General features: G+C 37.9%; 1 protein-coding gene across 2 annotated transcripts in view; it reads right to left on the reverse strand.

Annotated features, from left to right (window-relative positions):
• Positions 1-19,341, reverse strand: part of LOC131677764 (uncharacterized) — a 257,878-nt gene extending 238,537 nt beyond the window's left edge. Inside the window, exon 1 of one of the 2 annotated variants that reach the window (XM_058957794.1) lies at positions 18,543-19,341. Coding sequence is in view for 1 of the 2 variants with exons in the window: in XM_058957820.1 (XP_058813803.1) it covers positions 18,543-18,551 (9 nt within the window). In the remaining variant the exon portion in view is untranslated. The remainder of the gene's footprint in view (positions 1-18,542) is intronic. The other variant, XM_058957820.1, reaches the window with a different exon arrangement.
• Positions 19,342-19,859: the final 518 nt, after the last annotated feature.

Here is a 19,859-nt window from a genome sequence, read left to right on the forward strand (position 1 = left end):
CGATTTTGACAAATACGAGATCAGTGCATGCATAGTAGCTTGTATAGGACCAGAGAAAATACAAAGCTTTAGAAATTCATTCATGTTTATGTTAAAATCTCTACAATAAAAATCGGAATTAGTAGATGCAGCGGTCGTTGGATAAATCGCAGCACCACCAGCTCTAGAATGGGGGTACTTGAATACGACGACGGATCTGAACAGCAGCCTTCGACTGATTTCATAATTTATCCAGTTCAAGATATGCGGCTCACCGCTGATTTGCGATGTTAAAAAGTGAATTCAATTCAAACCCACTTCAACCGAGTATGACCACCGAAATCATCGTGTGTGCATCCTATTCAACAAATACTACGCGAATATATTGCATTCTTACACATTTGTTAGTGTGTGGTAAGTTCAACCTCGCACAGCAGAGTGGAAAGCTGCCGATAAACTTTGCACCCAGTTAGGAAACACGTGCATGTGGTCCTGAGATCCGAAAAATGTGTACTATGTTTAAATATGTACAAATTTATGCCAACACTGTCGAAATTATTTTTCGTTACCGTCCGCATATTCCTATCCATACGTTGCACGTTCAACACGTAAGCAACGAATGGTAGAAAATGAACATGCCGCATCTTTACATATAACCTCCCAGTCTACGATTGGGTCTTTTAGGTACCCCTTATTGACGGCTCTGCCTGAAATGGGCGGAAAAAACTTAGTTTTTTTTATGCCGCTCGAAAGATTTTATGAAAATTGAAATTTAATACAAAATTGATACACATTTTTCCGACTGAATAGTATGAACATGGTGTAGTTCCGTTCAGTACAATGGAAGTTACAAGCATTCAAAAACTCACCGGCTGTTTCTTCCGAAATTTTGAAAAGGGTCACCAATATTAATACAAGCCATAGTCATGGCACAAAAACAATCTAGAAGATCGGTTGAATAGTTTATCGACAATCACGATCACGAAAAAAAACATTAAAAAAGCAACATTCCTAGATAAATGAGCTTAAAGTGTCAAAGTTCCACTACACCTGGTAGGCGCGGTGCGCAGTAACTTTCTACCACGGAGATGTATTTTAAGATAAAGTAATTAATAAATTAATTGAACAATATTTTTCTAATTTTTTACTGCAAAGTAAAAAAGGTATTTCGCTTATCGAAAGGCAAGTTTTAAAAGCATACGCGAATGGTATACATACAAAGAATGGAAAATATTCGAGTGACACGTATTTTGCAAAGTCAGTCCGTAATTTTGATAGTTTTGGTTTCAAATTGATTACAAATTTCATTTTACCTGGGTACCCATATTTACCTTTGAGATCAGTAAATACAAAATCGATTCCAAATAAGTCTGATTAACAGATGCTCATTTACGGCTGAGACAGTCAAGAGCTAATCACAAAAGTATCCCAAGTTTTTGGACCCCGATCGATACAGCCTAAAATGCAAATGAAACCTTCCCGCCGAGCCCCTGGAATTCACAGGTCGAAAGCACCCACTTGACCTAACTAAACTGCACCGCACACGGAAATGAGATCCTTCGCGTCGCGGATCTGGCCGCCATTGATGCGTGACGGGTGCTGCCGGCTACCATGGCAACCAACTAACCAACCAACCATGGTTGGAATCGAAAAGTTAAGCTCCTTCAGCTGGAAGTAATCGCAATCCGCTCGCCCGTTTCTGCTCGTAACTCAACTACAGGGTGTTCCGGATGCTTCGTGTATCTGTGGAGGATGGCTCCTCCAGCTAAAACACACCGAGAGTGCAGAGGAAAATCAATAATTTTCAGCACGCCTGGCTGCTTCTCACTCGCGACTGCGCACTCCGGATGGTGCTCAGTGACATGGAACTAATCCAGGAAAATCGTCGCATCGTCATCTCCTGGGTAAGTTTACCGCTGCTGATATCGATTTTTCCTCTTGTTTGCTGGGTGGATTTTTTTTCGGATGGCAAGCTTAAGGGTTAAAACATCTTCTCAATGTAAGGATGATGACCTGTCATGTGTAAATCCCATTGATTCTAGGATGGACTCAACTTGACCACCGAGCAACCGGTGCACCCACCGCACCGGTGAGTGTGACAATCAGTAGGAACAAGGTCGTACTTCCACCCCCGAATTGGGAAAGTGGTGCCGAAAAGAATTCCGCACCGAGAAGGGAAATGAGTTATCGCTCATGCGAGAAATTCATTTCACCGTATCGCTCGGATAGGAACACAAATAGATTTTGATTGGGCTGGATGTATACGTATACACTGACTGGGTCTGCGATTATTTATTTTATTTTTGTGCATTTGGTGAACGATTTAACGAGCTGCGGAAGTGCTCATTGCAGGAAGCGTTTAGCACAGAGACGCAATTTATTAGCTGCACGCACCCTGGTTGCTGTTGACATGGAATTTCTTTAACCGAAGATTCGTAATAAATAAATATGCCCAAGACGATTTTTCATACCGAAGCATTAGGGGCGATCGAAATGTGAAAGACAACGTATATTCTGCTTTAAAGTCAGGTGGGTATTTATTGTATTGCTAAGTACTTGTTATGAGTATTTCCGCAAAACAACTAACATACAATATTATGCATGGAATGCAAAAATGCAAATTGAGGCCGAGCATATGGTTCAGTCATTAACGCAGATTTTATTTCCACGCAACTGTATCTGCCTACAGTTCATCAAGACACTGTATTTATTTGATAGTTCATAGTTCAGAAAAAAAATTAACAGAACATGGGGAAATTTCCTTCTCAGTTCATGGCAGTGTCTTTTAACGCTAACAATAACCTGCTTAGCAGGCCAGGCAGTCCCTAAAAGAATACCGAATTTTGCATAATTACTCAAAAATAGACAAATATAGAATGAAATATCCAAACTTCATTGTAGGTAAAAATCCATTCATAAATTATTACATTCCATTATATTCAAATTATTGAGATACATACAAAATAACAATCAAATTTTTCATCATCTGCATTTCGTACATTATTTTTATTATATGCTTTATATTTACTACATTTTTTATTCATTATATTCAGTATATCCATTATACACCATTTCAATGACAATGGTTTAGGAGTGAGCGTCAAGGTATCAATCAAGTTAGAACTTAGACTAGATGTCTGGGGTCGCCAGCTTCTCAAGGTAAGAATTCTCTCACTTATCTCTTCGGAATTATGCTGTTGTTGATAACGTTCTTATCTGATAAGCGGTAATAAGATTGCCGCGTCCTTCTCACACAAACCATGAGGCAGTGTCTTAATAAGGACTGGAAACTGCGTTATTCAAATGGCTAGATCTTATAGTTGGAAGAAAATGCTCTGTCCCTGGAGATAACGTAAACGTCATTTGATAATATAATTTTATCCAATTACTTCATTTTTTTTGGGCTTTGACGTAAGTGCCAATACGTTATTTATGGCTTTTTTGGTGGAATCCAAAAGGGAAAATGCAAAATGATGAGTTAAACGAAAGCAATTGTGTAAAAAACTCTCCCCCCCCCAGAGGCGGGATTCGAAGCTAAAACTCTTGGAACTCCGGCTCAATGCACAGACCCTTATGCTATCCTTGGGCTATGACGTCCCAGAAAGAACACATAATTATCGCATTGGTGACAGTGATCGTACAACTGCCTCTAGAGGGAGATCACACACAACCGCTGCTGCCACCCAACAAAGCCAACAAAACCAAAGTCTGAGCTTGTATTAGGGTGGGTGCTCCTATAGTTGAGGTGTACCAATAGTTGCAGTAGTGGGTTGTAGACCAAACTAAGGTACCAACCATCAACAAATATTTTTTTATCGATTCATCGCACTAAAATTATGCGAAAATAAAACTGTTATCCTTGAAATTTGCTCAAATAACTATTGAAAAAAATGATTTTCTTAAAATTTTGAGCTCCCTTGCACCTATAGTTGATATAGTGTACCTATAGTTGCAAGTCCAATAAGAAAGCAATGGGATTTGCAACAATAGGAACCGAAATTAGCGATTGCACCACTATTGGTACATGTGTTCCTATAGTGGTACAAGCAGTTTTGAATACATAAATTGGTTATTAAACCATCTTTATATTTTTCCTATGAAGTAGTGACTGAAAGCTTTCGTTTAATGTATTGACATTGTCCATAGGTCTATTCATCGATTTTTTATCAAAAGTTTTCCTTAAGTATGCGACTATTGGTACATCCACCCTACCATCTGATGTCTGATTTTATTTTTTTACTTAATGCACTTCGATGGGCGACAGAGCTAATGGAGACTGTCGATTTCTGGTCCCTTGCTCAGTTAACAGAAGTATGACGGGAGTGAACTAACCGTTCGAATTAGACACTAAATTCATTTCTTTTGGGTTTTGACGTAAGTGCCAATATCTTATTTAGAACTTTTTGGTGGTATCCTACGGGGAAAACAGATCGAAATGGTGAGTTAACCGAAAGAAATTATGTGAAAAAAATTCACCATAAGAGGCAGGATTCAAACCAGCAACCCTAGGCACTCAGGCCCATAGCAGATGTGAGTGATCTGCCTGTCTCTTTAGAGGCAGTGGTACGATCACTATCACCAAAACGATAATCTTGTGTTATACCTGGGACGTTATCATAACCCAGTGAAAGCATAGGGGTTTGTGTATTGGGTCGGAGTCCCAAGTAGGGTTCGTCGCGGTGCGGATGTGGGCGGTAAATGGATTGTCCGCACCGCAACCGCAAAAAAAAATATTAAACCGCAACCGCACTTTATTTACCGCACCGCACCCGAGGTAATGTGGTAAAATTTTTATATTTAAAAAAAAGTGTTGAAAAATTTTTCATTTGTATAAAAAGATGTTATTCTTATTCACACGAAATTTAACTTTAAGAGACTCCTCAGAATGTAATGTTTATGAAAAAAATCAACTTTTGCATTTTCTATTAATAAAATTCCGTACATTTAAAGGCAAACATTATACATTCAAACACGTTCTACTGCAGTAATAGGAATATTTTTATTTTAGCAACTCTTCAGTTAATTGAAAAAATGGCATAAAAATGTAATAAGAAATGAAGTTGCATATTTTTTTCTTTAAATTTTCATATTTTCATTGTTTTTGACATGTGAAAATGAAATGGATGTTTTCCGCATTTACGTAGTAAAAACCACCTTTCATTCTTAAAGGAATTTCACCAAAAAAAATTAAGGTTCTATATAGTAGCGCATATATTCCAATACAGTAAAATAAAAACAAATTGTATTTCATCAATAAGAACGACGCCATATTTGACGAAAAAAAATTGCTCTATACATTACATCTAATCAGAGGTCCGGTATCAACCGGTACAGAATTATTGAACATTAGAAAAACTGCAAAAAATGTATGATTTGTAGCATACAGCAGAAATGTTATTAAAAATAGGGGGTTTCATGGACAAAATATCCCAAAAATCTGATTTCCGTATTTTTCAAGAAACAGATGTATTATCATTCAAATACTAAGATTGCTCCCTTTAAAAATGCATGAACTGTAATTTTTTAAAAGCTAGTTCGAGAGTTATAGTATTTAATGTATTTTCCTCTAATAGTTTCCCAAAGAGCCAATGACAAAAACTTCAAGTGGACGGGAGTCAAACTATGTGGTATTTGGCATCTGAGCTAACTTTCACACTTGTCACAATATGACTTTGAGAATTACAAAAAAATGTAATACCATACACTATAAAAAACTAACTTCGAATAACTTTACTTCAAAAAAGCTAAAAAATAGTCTTAACTGAAGAATATTAGGACTTGATTTGGTAGAAAATGATCGTAAATTTGAATGGAAGTGCGCAAAAAAAGTTATGTAGCATACTTTTTGAGAGAGTCCAATAAAATTGACTGCAGAAAAATTCCCATTGAATTTTCACAGCAATCAAAGAAGATAGAAATACAATGTTTATGAATGAATGATAGAATAATCAGCTTAATTTGGACCCATCCTTATTTTGAACGCTTTTCATACATTTGTCTCCTTTACTGCTAATTACTTCAAATTCGTTTGGTTTGATGAAGATAAAATATTCTTTGGATTGTGTTTATGTCCCAGCATAATTAGTTTATCTCCAATTCCTTTAAATTAATCAAAATTCAAATTGAAAAATTGATCTCGAAAACGATTCATAATTCCACGCTTTCCAACAGGAATCGGGAGGAGTGATGCACTTTTAAATTGGATTTAAGAGCACAAATTTATTGTTTTTAAATGATCTAATAATTTTGTCTCTACTTGGATTTTATGTGTTTGAAATTGTTAGTTTGTGAAGTTTATCTTAGAAGTATAAACTAACTAGTGTCCAAAATATGTAATAAAATAGCGTCAAATTATTTCGGACACAGCAAGATTTTCTTTCGTAATAGCAGTCTGTTTATCAATTTAGAATAACCAAAATGTGAGAAATCAAGTAGCGATAAGTCGAATATTTATTATATTTCGATTTCTTCTCCAATAATTAGCAAGTCAATGGAATTTATGCCAATTCAAAGTTTTTTATGTTGCCTTATTGTAGGGTGAAAAGTAAAACTCGAACGTTCTGACAGGGGGGTTTTTCTAACAATGCTATTGCTAAGCATTTGCTAAGGAAATAAATCTAGTTGCGTCCTTCTCAAATGGTTAAAGTCCTAGTTTTAATCCACTTTTTAATGTAAACGTGAGACTTTATTATTTTTTTTGCGGTGCGGGTGCGGTAAAACCGCGCGGTAAAAGCTCATTCCCGCACCGCATCTGCGGGAAAAAGTGTCTCACCGCACCGCAGATTTTGCGGTGCGGGTGCGGTAAATACCGCGCGGTTGCGGTATTTATTTACAGGGTGATGAGTACGAACACGCAGAAAATGTCGATTTTAAGAAATTCTGTAATGAATGTATAATGGTGAAAATTTTCCAAAATATGACCACAACTGCTTCGATTTGTAGTATTAGGTCACTAACATCCATTCAAAGTCTATTTGGCCACATTGGCCACCATCATCGGTTCCGGAAGCCCCGGCGGAAGTATCTAAATTCAGCATAACAGTCACATCGGTTTCTCGGAGATGGCTAGACCGATTCGACTAAACTTGGCCTCAAATGAAAGGTATTGCGTCCCCGTAAATGGCTATTGTACGCAGCTCACCTAGGTTCGATTCCCAACCCCACACATAGGGTTCGAGATTTTTCCAAAAGAGATTTCTCCACCCCGAAAAGAATCGTTTTGTCCTGAAGATGGAGGGATACTCCCTTTGAAACGTTGACTTTAACACAAAATAAAAGCCATCTTTGAATCTCAAAAAAAAATTCTTTTTCAAATTTCGTATGCCTTGTTGGTATTCCTGTAAAAACTATCATTTCCCACTTGTCAAGATTAAGCCATTCGAAATAATTTTGGTCTTTACAGTAATACTAAAATAGTTTATCCCCATTCGTATTTGTACGACATTCCTAATGCATTGAATTCAACTATTTTTGACACATCTTACCACATTTCAATACAATTTATCTCCTTTCAAGGTATAAGCAATTCAATACTTTTGTTACTCCCGTTAATTCAGATAGAAATAAATGGCATCTCGCTAAAACATAGTACGACGAAGTCCAACTCGCAAATAATAAACAAAATATCGCAATTAGTTTTGTTTGCTTCGAAGTAACAAGTTTTTTAGTTAGTTATTCATAGCTTTAGATTTTTTTCTCATTTTATGTTTGATTGGATTGGAAACCAAACCAAGGTAAGCTGCGTGCAAAGCCTTCATAGCCTTTCCCGTTATTTCAAGAATACTATCGCAAATGCGCTAATTCTCAAGAGCTTACTCATAAGCAGCCCGGGGATAACTTGACAGCTCCCATATATTGAACTCATAAGCAAATTTTGTGGTGATTTGGTGATGTCATGGCGGCTCGAATGGAGCAAAATTTGAAAAAGGCGCATCCCATTTTTTATTTTCCATATCTGTAAAAAATAAACAATTTAAGTGTTTCTATCATCAAATTTAATTCGCTGTTCAAATTAGAAGCTGTTCTCTTTCCGTCATACCTAAACAGAAATATAGATTCCATTTTGAATTTAAAAAATACAGAATAGAATAAATTCGATTTTCGGAAATACAAGAAGATGACTTTCAAAATAAAGCCACTTCCACTTAATTTCCGAAAATCTTTCGGATTGAATAAACATTCTACCAGGCATAAAATCCTCCGGCAGATGCCATTCCGTTAGGCTATCAGAATGGAGTAAAATGCCAGAATAATTATGATGGAATCCGTACCAAAACCATCGCAATATCTGCCGGACGGAATAACTGCAAAAGTCGAATAAAACTCCGGTAGGAGTCGAATAAAATTGTACATTCCTGGCAGCATTCATGCTGAAACCGAGTACTACCGGTTTGCTGCCAGAATTCTGATAAAAGCACACAAATTCTATTCAAAACGAATTTTGCTAAATGTGTCGAAAATCCTACATATATTTTTTTTATTTTCCCGATCAAAATACTAGAATTCTTGACGTTCTTAGTAAACTTGAAACAAGATGTCGTAAGTTCACGAAGCTTGGTGGTTTACTTTCATTGGCCAAAATGTTTTTCATTTATATTTCTCGAGAAAAAAGCACCAATGATTTACCGACTACGAACTTCACACAACAAGAAAACCAAAACATTTTTCGGAAGGAAGCGAGCGGGTTGCTAAAAACAACGACTTCCAGCTAAATTTATAATAAGATTCATGTAACTTTGCTGACGGTTTCCAGTTAGGGAAAAAATTATTCTCTAATAAATATTATTCTAGCCGCATTGACGACGTTCATAACAGACGTAACGAAACACGCTTTTCTCTTGAAACTTTTTCGTTTCGTTGTTCGTGGTATTCGTACATACTAGTGCCACCATCAAATCAGTGGTACACATATGAAACAAGCACTATCTGTCAAGTTGTCCCTGGGTGCTCATAAGAGACAATTGATAGTGCGGTTCAGTTTAAACCGCCGAAATCGATAAAACATTAACAAAACAAAGTTCTTAACAATTTGAAGTTTACGGGTTAGATGTCGATTCCTGATGAAGGAATAATTCTTCACAGTTACCTTTTTCAACACAGTTTTATTATAATCACCTCGAATAGTATGAATAGTTTTAATTTTCCACAGAACTACTACGCGCGCCTACTATATAAAACATTGAATATTCTTGGATAGCAATTAACAATATCATACTACGTCCGACCATTACTACCGATTCTAAATATTTTATGAGTTATATCTTTTCAGGAAATTCTCCGCTGCAGTTATTTTTTAAATAAAATTTAAATCTTGGCTTCGAGGGATACGCGACATCCCGGGAAAAAGACTTATCTTTCTTATCCCGGGAAATACGCCAATTTTAAGAATCTCAGGTTGGAAGATCTAGCACCGTCATATGCATAGATACATTACCTTATAGATGTATGCACATTAGCGCGTCCAATTTCTTTGGTAGAGTAATTCGATCTAGATCATATTCTTTCGAAAGTACATCTGTGCATAAATAGAAGAGCATGCATTCATATAAAATGACTCGAAACACTCCAGTTCTTCATGAATGCACCAACGATGGAATATATAGCGAAATATTTTCTATGTGCACTAAAACCCATCGCCGCTGTGCTGACTAAACAATACAGAAAAAACGCCGATCCAGATAAACAAATACGTGTTAAACTACTGTTTGTTCCAGTAATTGTCGTGCGTGTCATTTGCGAGTCAACAGCAAGTGATGAGCTCACTCAACATCGTTCGAACCTGTAGTAATATTGTAAAAGTCCAATTCCAAAATCGAAAACTTCGTCAAATAATCACATAAATCTTTCGAACCCCGATACTCCCGTTGGCCGGCTTTAGAGTGGGTGCCTTCGAAAATCCAGTTATTATAACTAACAAAAAACACACACAAATCGCCTCGCGATAAAGCTAATTTTAATGAGGCGATATCCAAAAAAATTAGCACGGGAGCGGCCACTTCGCTGACAGTGCGCTAGCGCCTCCTCAGTGGTCATTATTTCGTTTATCGCTGTTTCGCGCGGGTGACATAACCAAAATAGCACACTGCTAATTCCTACGTTAGTACCTCAACTGCAAAATATGTAGGAAGCATATGGCGTGCCGCATTGTGAGTAGTGGATGAGCTCAATAAACCAACGGCCGACGAAGAAGTCGCTCTTCCAATTCAGCACGCGAACCGCAATCGTCTTTGTTTACACGTTACTCGACCCGCGAACGAAACGGCTTGGAAATGGTCCTGTAAAGCAAACGCGCACAAATAGTGGCCGATGGCGTGTGCGCGATTGGATCCACCCACGCCCACTCCAACTGTCAACGCTGTTGTTTAGCATAATTCCATATCAGCTCTCGGCCGATAGACCTGCTAGGAGGCGTCGCTGTCAATTCTAAAGCTGATGGCAACGCACTCCATAGCGTGTAGAGTTTGAATAGATTAAACTTTCACAAACGTTTATCTTGGCACATTCATTGTAGCCGAACAAAGCACACAAGCGGCACAAGAAGTTGTATTGCTTATAAACGATTTGTTTACATCCATTTTCATTGTCATTGTCATTTTTAAGTCTGAGGTACGTCGAAACAATTGGACCCTATTATGTATGAATACGGTGCAGCTCGGCCAGCTTCAATTAACATTCCGCCGTTGATTGTGTCGTCGTCAGTCAACAAAAAATACTGTCTTCGAGAAAATCATACTATCAAGAAACGTGCAGCATGTATAAGCTGTTTTTATCAATTACTTCTTCCCTGATTTTCTGAGGGGTGTGCCAGGTTCAACGGGTGTCAAGATCGAAAGAATTCTGTAATTACATATTATACACATAAAACATATCATCATGTCTGAAATATTGGTTGACGATTACAGAGAAGTGATGTGTAAAATAGTTTAAATTATCATTGTGTATTTTAAGTTAGGAAAAATAAAAAAGCGCCTTCGTCCTTGTCTATCTGTAACTACATCCCAGAACTGGAATTTGGCTTTCGGTTCTTTGTAATTATTAATAATATAATTAAAGCATTAGCTACTAAAACTCTATGCTTATTTGTACATCGTATGACAACTAATCCTAGAGCAATCAAGAGAAACATACTCGACTGCATTTAATCTCAGCGAGAAGTGATAGCATTCTACGTCGATCACAATGTGCCACCAGAGTCATCGAATACCATTGTTTGTACTTGAGCTGTGCCACTGTAGAACATTATCACCGCATAATTCACAACTCGAAAGGCGAAAGTAAACACATTAAACAGTATATGAGTTTTACTTCCAAGTGCCCGAATGTGACCTTCTAGTGCTTTGGCTTCTGTAATGGATGGGAAAACGCATTTTCCTTATTGCTTGACTCTACACGTTTGAAAACAACGCAACATTCTCACGCACCAAGTTTATTTTTTCCCAAACTGAAGGGCTGCGCGACGCACCGCGGAGCGGCTTGGTCATTTTATTTAGTTTTAATGCCCGTTGTACTTTCGGCTTTCGGTCGTCGAGGCAAGCCACTCAATTTGCCCTGGGGGGAATCTGTTCGGGAAAATTGATCTTGAATTGGGCAACAAAGTCGTGATTGGGCATGATAATTGCTGTGGGAAAGGTTGCCGGATGGGCTTCTCGAAGATTCCTGGTCCTGTGAATTTACAACAAAATAGAATTGATGCGTGATTGTAAGACTTGATGGACAGTCGACAGTTTGAGAATCATCAGTTGGGTGTTAATGAAGGTTTTCGTTTTATAAGAGGGCGGCTGTAAGAGCACATTTCAAAATGAGATCAGTTCAATGTAGTGTTTGATCAGATATACCATGGATGTCTTTAGACCCTTTTGGTGTCCCTATGTAGTATAGATCTATATAAGGGGCTGCCTTAGCTCGACTTTTACCAGCAGAAGACAAAAGATTAGTCCGTATGATTTTAAGCCTGTTTCTAATGATCCTGTCACTTCTAGTTCAACGATCTGTATATTTTACATCACATGAGTACTATGGCTCTAAATTTTCATAACTTTCCCTACTCAGTAATCTCTAGATTATTGAATGTCGTAAAATAGAAAATGTGACTACATATTTATTGGCATTTACAAATATGAGCTGATGATTTCTTGGGTTCATGTAAATGATAAAGCACTACTAGAATGTTTCATGTTAATGTTGCAAGCATCACACTTTTCCAACTAAGCAACTTTTAAGAAAATTTTCAGAAAGCGACAAAAGCCAGTTATGGACCACCAACAGAACGACAAACTTTGGTGAAATTTAAAAAATAAGCGAATGGAGTTTTTTCGGATTTACGGTATTCTGTAGTAAACGATGTAGTGCTTCACCGCCGACGTTTATTCGTTTGATTTATTCAGCATTTTTCACGGAATTATTTTAAAATCCCTTGAAAAAGGTGGAATTAGCCACCGAAACGTCGAAGTTGAAGCAAAACACCATTCTTACTACTACTATAGACTGCAAAACCAAAAAAACTACATTCATATATTCAGTCATTACAGTCGAAAAGGTCACATTTACTAAAAAAAATAAAGTCCATCAGATGTTTGAAGGCGACGGACGGAGCAGTTTTCCGGGAGCCTATACTGTAGTGAGCGTTAGATGTATTTCCGATGGTCGGAAGCTAATAAAAACACCGAGAACCCGATTTCAAAAACAAAATCGACACTGGCTTGTTCGTGTTTCATATAAATTCAAGCCGGAAAACATGAACTGCCTTTTCGTGAAATCGATTGACGCAAGATGTTTCAAGGCGACGGATAGAGCATTCACTCAGGAGACTATATATCAAGAGAAGTCTACTAAGGAGAAATTTTTGGAGCTTTTAGCTAGTTAGTGGTTTGTATATCACGATGCATATTATTGATATTTTAATTACCAGCTCAAATGCTGTCACGATATTCCGGTTATGTCCCAAGTATTACCCACTCATCTTTTTGCACATGCGAGTGAAACAAAGATGCTGTTAAAGGTTTTCCGCCTTCTTTGTGCCAGTTGCTAAGAAAATCGGTTGCATCCAGCCATACATCAAGTAATGATAGGCAACCACATTGTTACTCTTTTTTTAAATCTTAGGCACAACTGAGCCGTGGGTTTTTTTTATTTTTTTTACAATAAATAAAAATGAAAAAAATGCTAAGAATGTCGATCTTAACATTGCTGCTCTACCATCTATGTATTTTTCTTTGCATTCTTTACGTTTTCACTTTGGACCGGGCTCTAGGCCCGCGCATGACTGAATTCTTCTGAAAAAGACCCAGATTATGCTGCAATGAACGTCAAGAAATGCGTTATCGAAGTCTCCGACTTTCCTTTCAAAATCATACACAATGACCTCAATTGGACCATATCTGATCTACTCTCGGGTTAAAAATTATCCGCTAAGTATTCTAAAGATAACTGAAAAACTGATGCAGAAATATTCGGCCGTGACAGATATCTCGAAAGTCAAGTCTTTTATGAAGGATTACCGCGTCTACATTTCCGTTCATATAGTCGAGATCGACGGTAGGGTAACCGATTCGAGTTGATTATACATGGTGTAAAGAGGTGAATTGGTTCGAGAACCCCTTACTCCAATGAGATTTGAACGGCCATCGCACAGGACGTAACAAATTGTAAGTCCGTTCAAACTCATATCAGGGAAACGTTTAACAATGATTTGAGATCCACAATGAATTTCCAGCGCTTCCGTATTTCAACCAAAAGTTCGACTTAGTGCAGGGTTGGTGCTTTGACAACTTTGTACGGTGGGTCGTTCATGGCTATAACTTTAAGGTGATCACCTGCGGTACTACTCCCCGATCAGAATGAAATAACAAGATTATAACTGAACACATTTTTGTAACATATTGTGTTATAAATTAGGTCTCGTTAGTAGTTAAAATAACAGAAATTTATAACAAGTAACAATGCGAGTTATAGTTTTGAAATATTTCTGTTATGTGTTTCTGATCGAGTCATGACCACTCTTCTAATCACTTTGTGTTGTTATGAAGTTGTTAAAACGACTGATAAAGTGTGCAATAATATTCGCCTTTTTTAATTTGGAGATTTTTAGTCGAATTTTTTTGTAGCACAATTAAAACAAGTTAGTTGTACATACATCTATTCAATTTAGATTTGATAACTGACAGGGCTCTTTGGCCGACTTTGGTGGAGTTTCAGTTTTCCAGTTCAGCTCCTTTGGCGTTAACTTTTTCAGTTCGACTTTCGAACAGTAATTTATTGTATACCTGGAAATAGAATACTTATTCTAACTTATTTTTTGAATTTTCCAAACTTATTTTATAGCAAAACTAAGACCCACGACACTCTATGCGCGACTGACATATTTTAGTCCTGCCAGCTATTCAGTCCACGGTACGAAGTATTAACTTGACTTGAGGACCTCTGTTTTCAGTTTTTTACGACATGGAATCAGGGCCTCAGTACATCGATTTTTGGCTGATATATTTCAACACACCAGATACAACACGGCCTCTAAGCTGGTTTTTCCAGAGAAATATAATAGACTGTTACCAACCTACTAGTGGACCACAGCCTCAACTATCTCGTATTATTCTGAGGAATCATGTAGATCACGATGTAGCATGAAAATGTTTCGATAAGATGTGACTTCTTTCGACTTCCGTCATACCTAGGGACTCAATCCCGCCAAATATTCATAAAATCTACTTGAATAACATTGTGACAATTGACGTTTATGCGAAAGCTAAAATATCCGAACTTTTTGTCAACTACAATTGATAAGATATTAGCTAACTATCAAAACTGTCTAAAAAGTTGTGGACATTTTTTGTACACTAATTAACACATGTTATTTATAATAAAAAAACACGTGTTTTTTTGTGGCCCGTTTCAAAAAAAAGTCTCCTTCTTACCTTAAAAAATAAACAAATAACAAGCCGCTGCAACATCAATTTTGTTCGTCTACCAACTTTAACTGATCAATTTTGTTCGTCTACCAACTTTAACTGATCCACAGTAAACAAGGGGATCATAGATTTGCTTGCGATAGACCACAGCTATTGACGAATTCGACAAATTCTTAGTGAATTTCATCAAAGGTAGTCTCTGGACGGTTTATCTGGTTCGACTTTCTGGCTCGTTCGATCTCGAAATACTTTCCACATATTTTCCACGAAAATTTCCTCTCCTTCTGATGATTTCAAAAGTGTTCTGCTTCGACAGTACATCAGTTGTCTAATTAGCTTACACCCAACGTGCTCATCTTATTGCAAATACATCTTTGTTGAACTTTCGTTTGGATATTGTAACAATTCATAATCCCAAATCGACAAACTAGAACCTCTGCGAAGAGGATTTTAGGTTTGACAGGTATGATCCAACAATTACTTTTTATTTGGGTTAAATAAGGTCGTGGATACAACAAACTTACTTATAGTATCAGCTCATTTACCTCGGGTTCTGTGAGTTTGTAGAGGTCGATTAGAGTTTTGAGTTCGAAGCCATCCCCGATGACTGTCCCTGTGTAATGTTAAGAAAGATTTAATTCTTGGGCATAAGCTCGCAGAATGGTGACAACTGGATTGATCGAATTATATTGAAAGTTTCTCCACGTACCAGTCTATAATCGAGGGAAGTATAGAAACGTTTCATGTTCCAAAAAAAATTAAACTCTGCGGCCATAGTACAAAACAACCTTTTTCAAACTATGTTCGAAATGTTCTAAACATCTTGTAGTCTTGCAAAAGAACACAAACGAAAAACAAAGAAAAAATGGAACGCCTTGTGAAGCAATACTTGTGCTGGTAGAATGTAGTCATCCCACTAGCACTATGCAAAAAAATCCGAAAAATTTTGGCGGCATTGAAAAAGTTGTCAAATTTTCATATTTATCAAGTTTAGGGTCGGTTCCGCTAGCATAAAGTACTAAGTCATTGTACACTTGTTGGGACATGTCGCGGACTCAGGTGATTCCCATTGAAACATGCCAAAACATCCTGACTCCTGCGGTAGAAGACAAAAGGTAGAGTCGTCAGAAAATCTTTAGCTTGTTCATATTCCACGCATTTGAAAACTTTCCACGCATTTGTAAAATTAATTCCTTCACCTCCTTGCTCTTCCTTGGCTCTTAATACTGAAAAATACTTCACACCTTCCAGTCTCTTGCTAATTAAATGTCGTTACAACATATCAAGTTTAGGTTATACCCGTGTTGAACAACTCGAATCAGTCGGGGTTAATGTAGTTTTCTTCGATGTTATATTCGAGTTTGACCCACATCCAAAAATGTTCCGAGTTTAATATCGCCAAAATTGCAATTTGTGTTAATATATAACTCCGGAATACAACATCGAAGAAAATGATTATCCCAACCGATGCAAGTGACACAATAAGCAGCAGTATCATTATAGCTGCTTCTGGCCTTGACAAATTTTTTAACTCAGCTATGCTACTCGTATGCAACTGTAATGATTAAGAATTCTGACCAAATGTGCTATACAATAAGTAATTTTGTCCAGGACGAGAGTGAAAACGTTCAAAATTTGTTTTTTTTTTTCATCCGAAATTTCAAAACCTACATTGATACAATATACAACTAAACTTCTAAGTGACTGGAAACTTGCCACACATTGTTACTTACATACAAATTCTACAAGCATTTATATACCGTTGGTTGTGAGAAAAAGTTTGAGCTTGTGCGACCGTTATCGATCTGGACTAGCTATAGTTGAACAGAGAATAAGTAGATAATTATGCTTGGAAGTAGCAAAACATCTTTCAATGTGCAACTCCTGGTAATCCTAAAGTGTTTTTGATCAATACCGGCACCGGCCAGGCTCGAACGTAGATCTCGGAAGGAAAGGGACGGAATGGTTAGTTCGATACTTGCTTTTGCTAGAAGCCGTATATACTACTGCGCCCTCCACAAGTATCACAGAAGGAGGATATTTTTGTTAGCAAGAGTATAGAAGTTGGATCTACTTCTTCTTTACCGACGCCAGAGAGGTGACTTCACTATCTAGACTAGATCCACCAAACTCATAGACCGGGGACCAACGGCTTTACTTCCCTTCCGAAGGAAGACGTGACCACAGATTTTTTCAACTCAGAAAAATCTCAACGACCTCGGCTGGAATTGAACCCAAGCAACTGGAATGAGTGGCGGTCACGCTTACCACTCAACCACCAGCGTCGGCATTGGTTGTGAGAAAAAGTTTGGTCGAGAAACACGAAAATCAATTCATCCAAAGTATTTAAGCTGTGTTAGACAGTTCATGAAGAAGCGGGACCTATTTACACGTGGATCTCGAACGGTAAAATATTTGTTACCTTCCAATAGTCCCCAACTGCCCGAAATTGGTTGAAAATGGTAAACTAGTGGCATAAACAAATTCTCGAACCCCTCGATTTTCAGCAATTTGCGGTTCATTGAAATTTTTGTACGCTCTGAAAATACAACTGGAGTTTACTTGTATAATCTATCGCAGGGAAAAGGACATAGTAGGTCTTTCGTATATTTGATATCATGGGAAAATGTAATTTTTCGTGAACTTCGCATCCAGCATCCGAATATAAATTTACACTTTTAAAAATATGTAATTACTTTTTCTGTGAGGTAAGTCTAAAGTTTTCAAGTACTTGATCGTTAGGGAAATCTTAGTCAAGATGATGAATCTACAAAATGGCCCGTAAAGACAGCCATTCAGCGATGGTGTCTTAAGAGATATTTTCCTTATTTTGTATGAATTGGTTAAGTTTGGTATTCGAATTAAAAACAATTAGGATGGATATGGAATTTGTAATATGTAAAAACGAAAATTACTCGAATATCAAATTTTGCACAATTCCACTGACGTATAAAGGATGTAAAATAAGCCATTATCAGTTAAATAACTGCTCGAATAAATCAATATCAAAACATAAGCATTATTTCCAGAATTTAAAAAAAATAAGAATAGAATACGCAGCGTTGCTAGCTACACCGAATTGGTAAGTATTCGAGCAAGATTGAATTGTAACTAAATTAGTTGCCAGTACATACAGAAATGATAGGACGGTTCCGACAGCATGAAGTAACAAGTTACTTTACGCTTGTTCGGACATGCCGTAGACTCAGGTGATTCGCATTTCTAATGCCAAAAGACCCTGACCCCTACGGTAGCAGACAAAAGGTTAAGTCGCCGGTGAGCTCTAAGCTTGCATATATGATCCTTCCACGCTTTTCTAAACTTTCTCCTTTCAACACCTTGCTCTCCCTTGAGTACTATGGCTCTAAATATTGAAAAATATACTTCACCTTCCAGTCCCTTGCTAATTAAATGCCGAAAAAACTGTACTGAGATTCGGAGGGAAAAAATGCGCAGCTTCTAGCGCTGCGGAAGAAACATTCAAAACAAAAAAAAAATTTGTGTTTGACTAGAATATTTCAACTCATGTTTGTTTATCGAAACTATCATTACGAAACCTATTTTCACATAAATGTATGTGGTTTACGGTATGGATATGGAAACTTATCTGGAAACATATCTGAATGAAAATACTATTATTCTGAAACAAAAGACACTCACAATTGTCATTCATCAAGCGCTGGCCTTCTAGCTGGAGATTTCCTCAACGATGGCGTAATCTAGCGAAAATTGCAGCACTTGTACGGTCCGACTCCAAGCTGCAAATTCTATACGTGCCTGCAGGGGACCCAAATAGCTGTTCCACTAGCAGATTGTCGCAATTTATCTATAACCTGTTTAAAACTGCAACCGAGCACGTTATTCTCAAAGCCTGACGTTGTCCGCTTCTCTTGCTCAACCAACAAACGTATGCAATTTTCCCCGCACAATTGAAAATCAATCTAAATCACATCAATTTTTTTCAATACCCGACCCAAACAAGCAGCTCACATAACGAAAAAAAAAATCACGCAAACTTTCAAAATTCAACTTTTTCTTGCCAATTAAACATTTTTTCTTCGCCGTCTTCTTTGGCTTTCTTCACCCGGTTCGGTCACCCACCCCTTTCACTGTTCCGATCGACCACTGAAAGTGCGTCCTCCCGGCCGTTCGGAGGCTATCGTTTCGAGGCTTGGTGGTCACAATCAAGTGGCAAAGCACGGTTTTTATTTCACCTACACTGGGACCACAACATACACTCAGCCCCGTAAGCTGTAATCTGGACCCCAAACACACCGAGTACCGGTAAACCCGCCACAGCTAAAACTCGACTCAACAAAACAACTGCGACGAAGGCGACGAACTTCAAACACTGGAAAGAACTGCTAGCTAGCGAACTTGAACCATCAACATCACTCGCAAAGGCACAACCGAGAAATGATGGGCACTGTGCATGTGATGTGTGTGATGCGATGAGACTTTGCGCGACTCGCGACCAACGGCAGAAACCCGTTTTCTTTTGCTTCAGCCAACTACGACGACAGAGCTGCAGCCAACTTCAGACCGATGTGGAGAGAACACAAACAAGAGAGACAGAGAGGGAGAGAAACATTAAACCATGCTCGTGCCGATGGACGAGGCGTGCTTCGTTCGTAGGTCGCGTTTGTTTTTAACGGTGGCAAGATTGTGTGCGTGCATGCGTGGAGGCATGCAACATAAAAAAAAACCCAACCGAGCATGCTGCTCTCGGTGCCATCGCGCGGGCTTGCATGAGCATGCGATTTGGATAGTTGCCTAGTGGTGTGGGATAACAATATTGATAAACACCAGTTGAATCGAGGCAAGCGCGGCTCTCAAAAAATGCACCAGTAGTTGAATGTGTTGATTGGGGTACATCGTCTAGATTTGCACTTATTACTTCACCTTCATTATTGTAGAATAAGTTTATATCTTTATTTAGTTTGAATGGTATGTATGCCTACAAGACCAGTCTTATTA

The sequence above is a fragment of the Topomyia yanbarensis genome, chromosome 1 (genome assembly GCF_030247195.1).
Source record: "Topomyia yanbarensis strain Yona2022 chromosome 1, ASM3024719v1, whole genome shotgun sequence".
In the NCBI taxonomy this organism is placed as follows: Eukaryota; Metazoa; Arthropoda; class Insecta; order Diptera; family Culicidae; genus Topomyia; species Topomyia yanbarensis.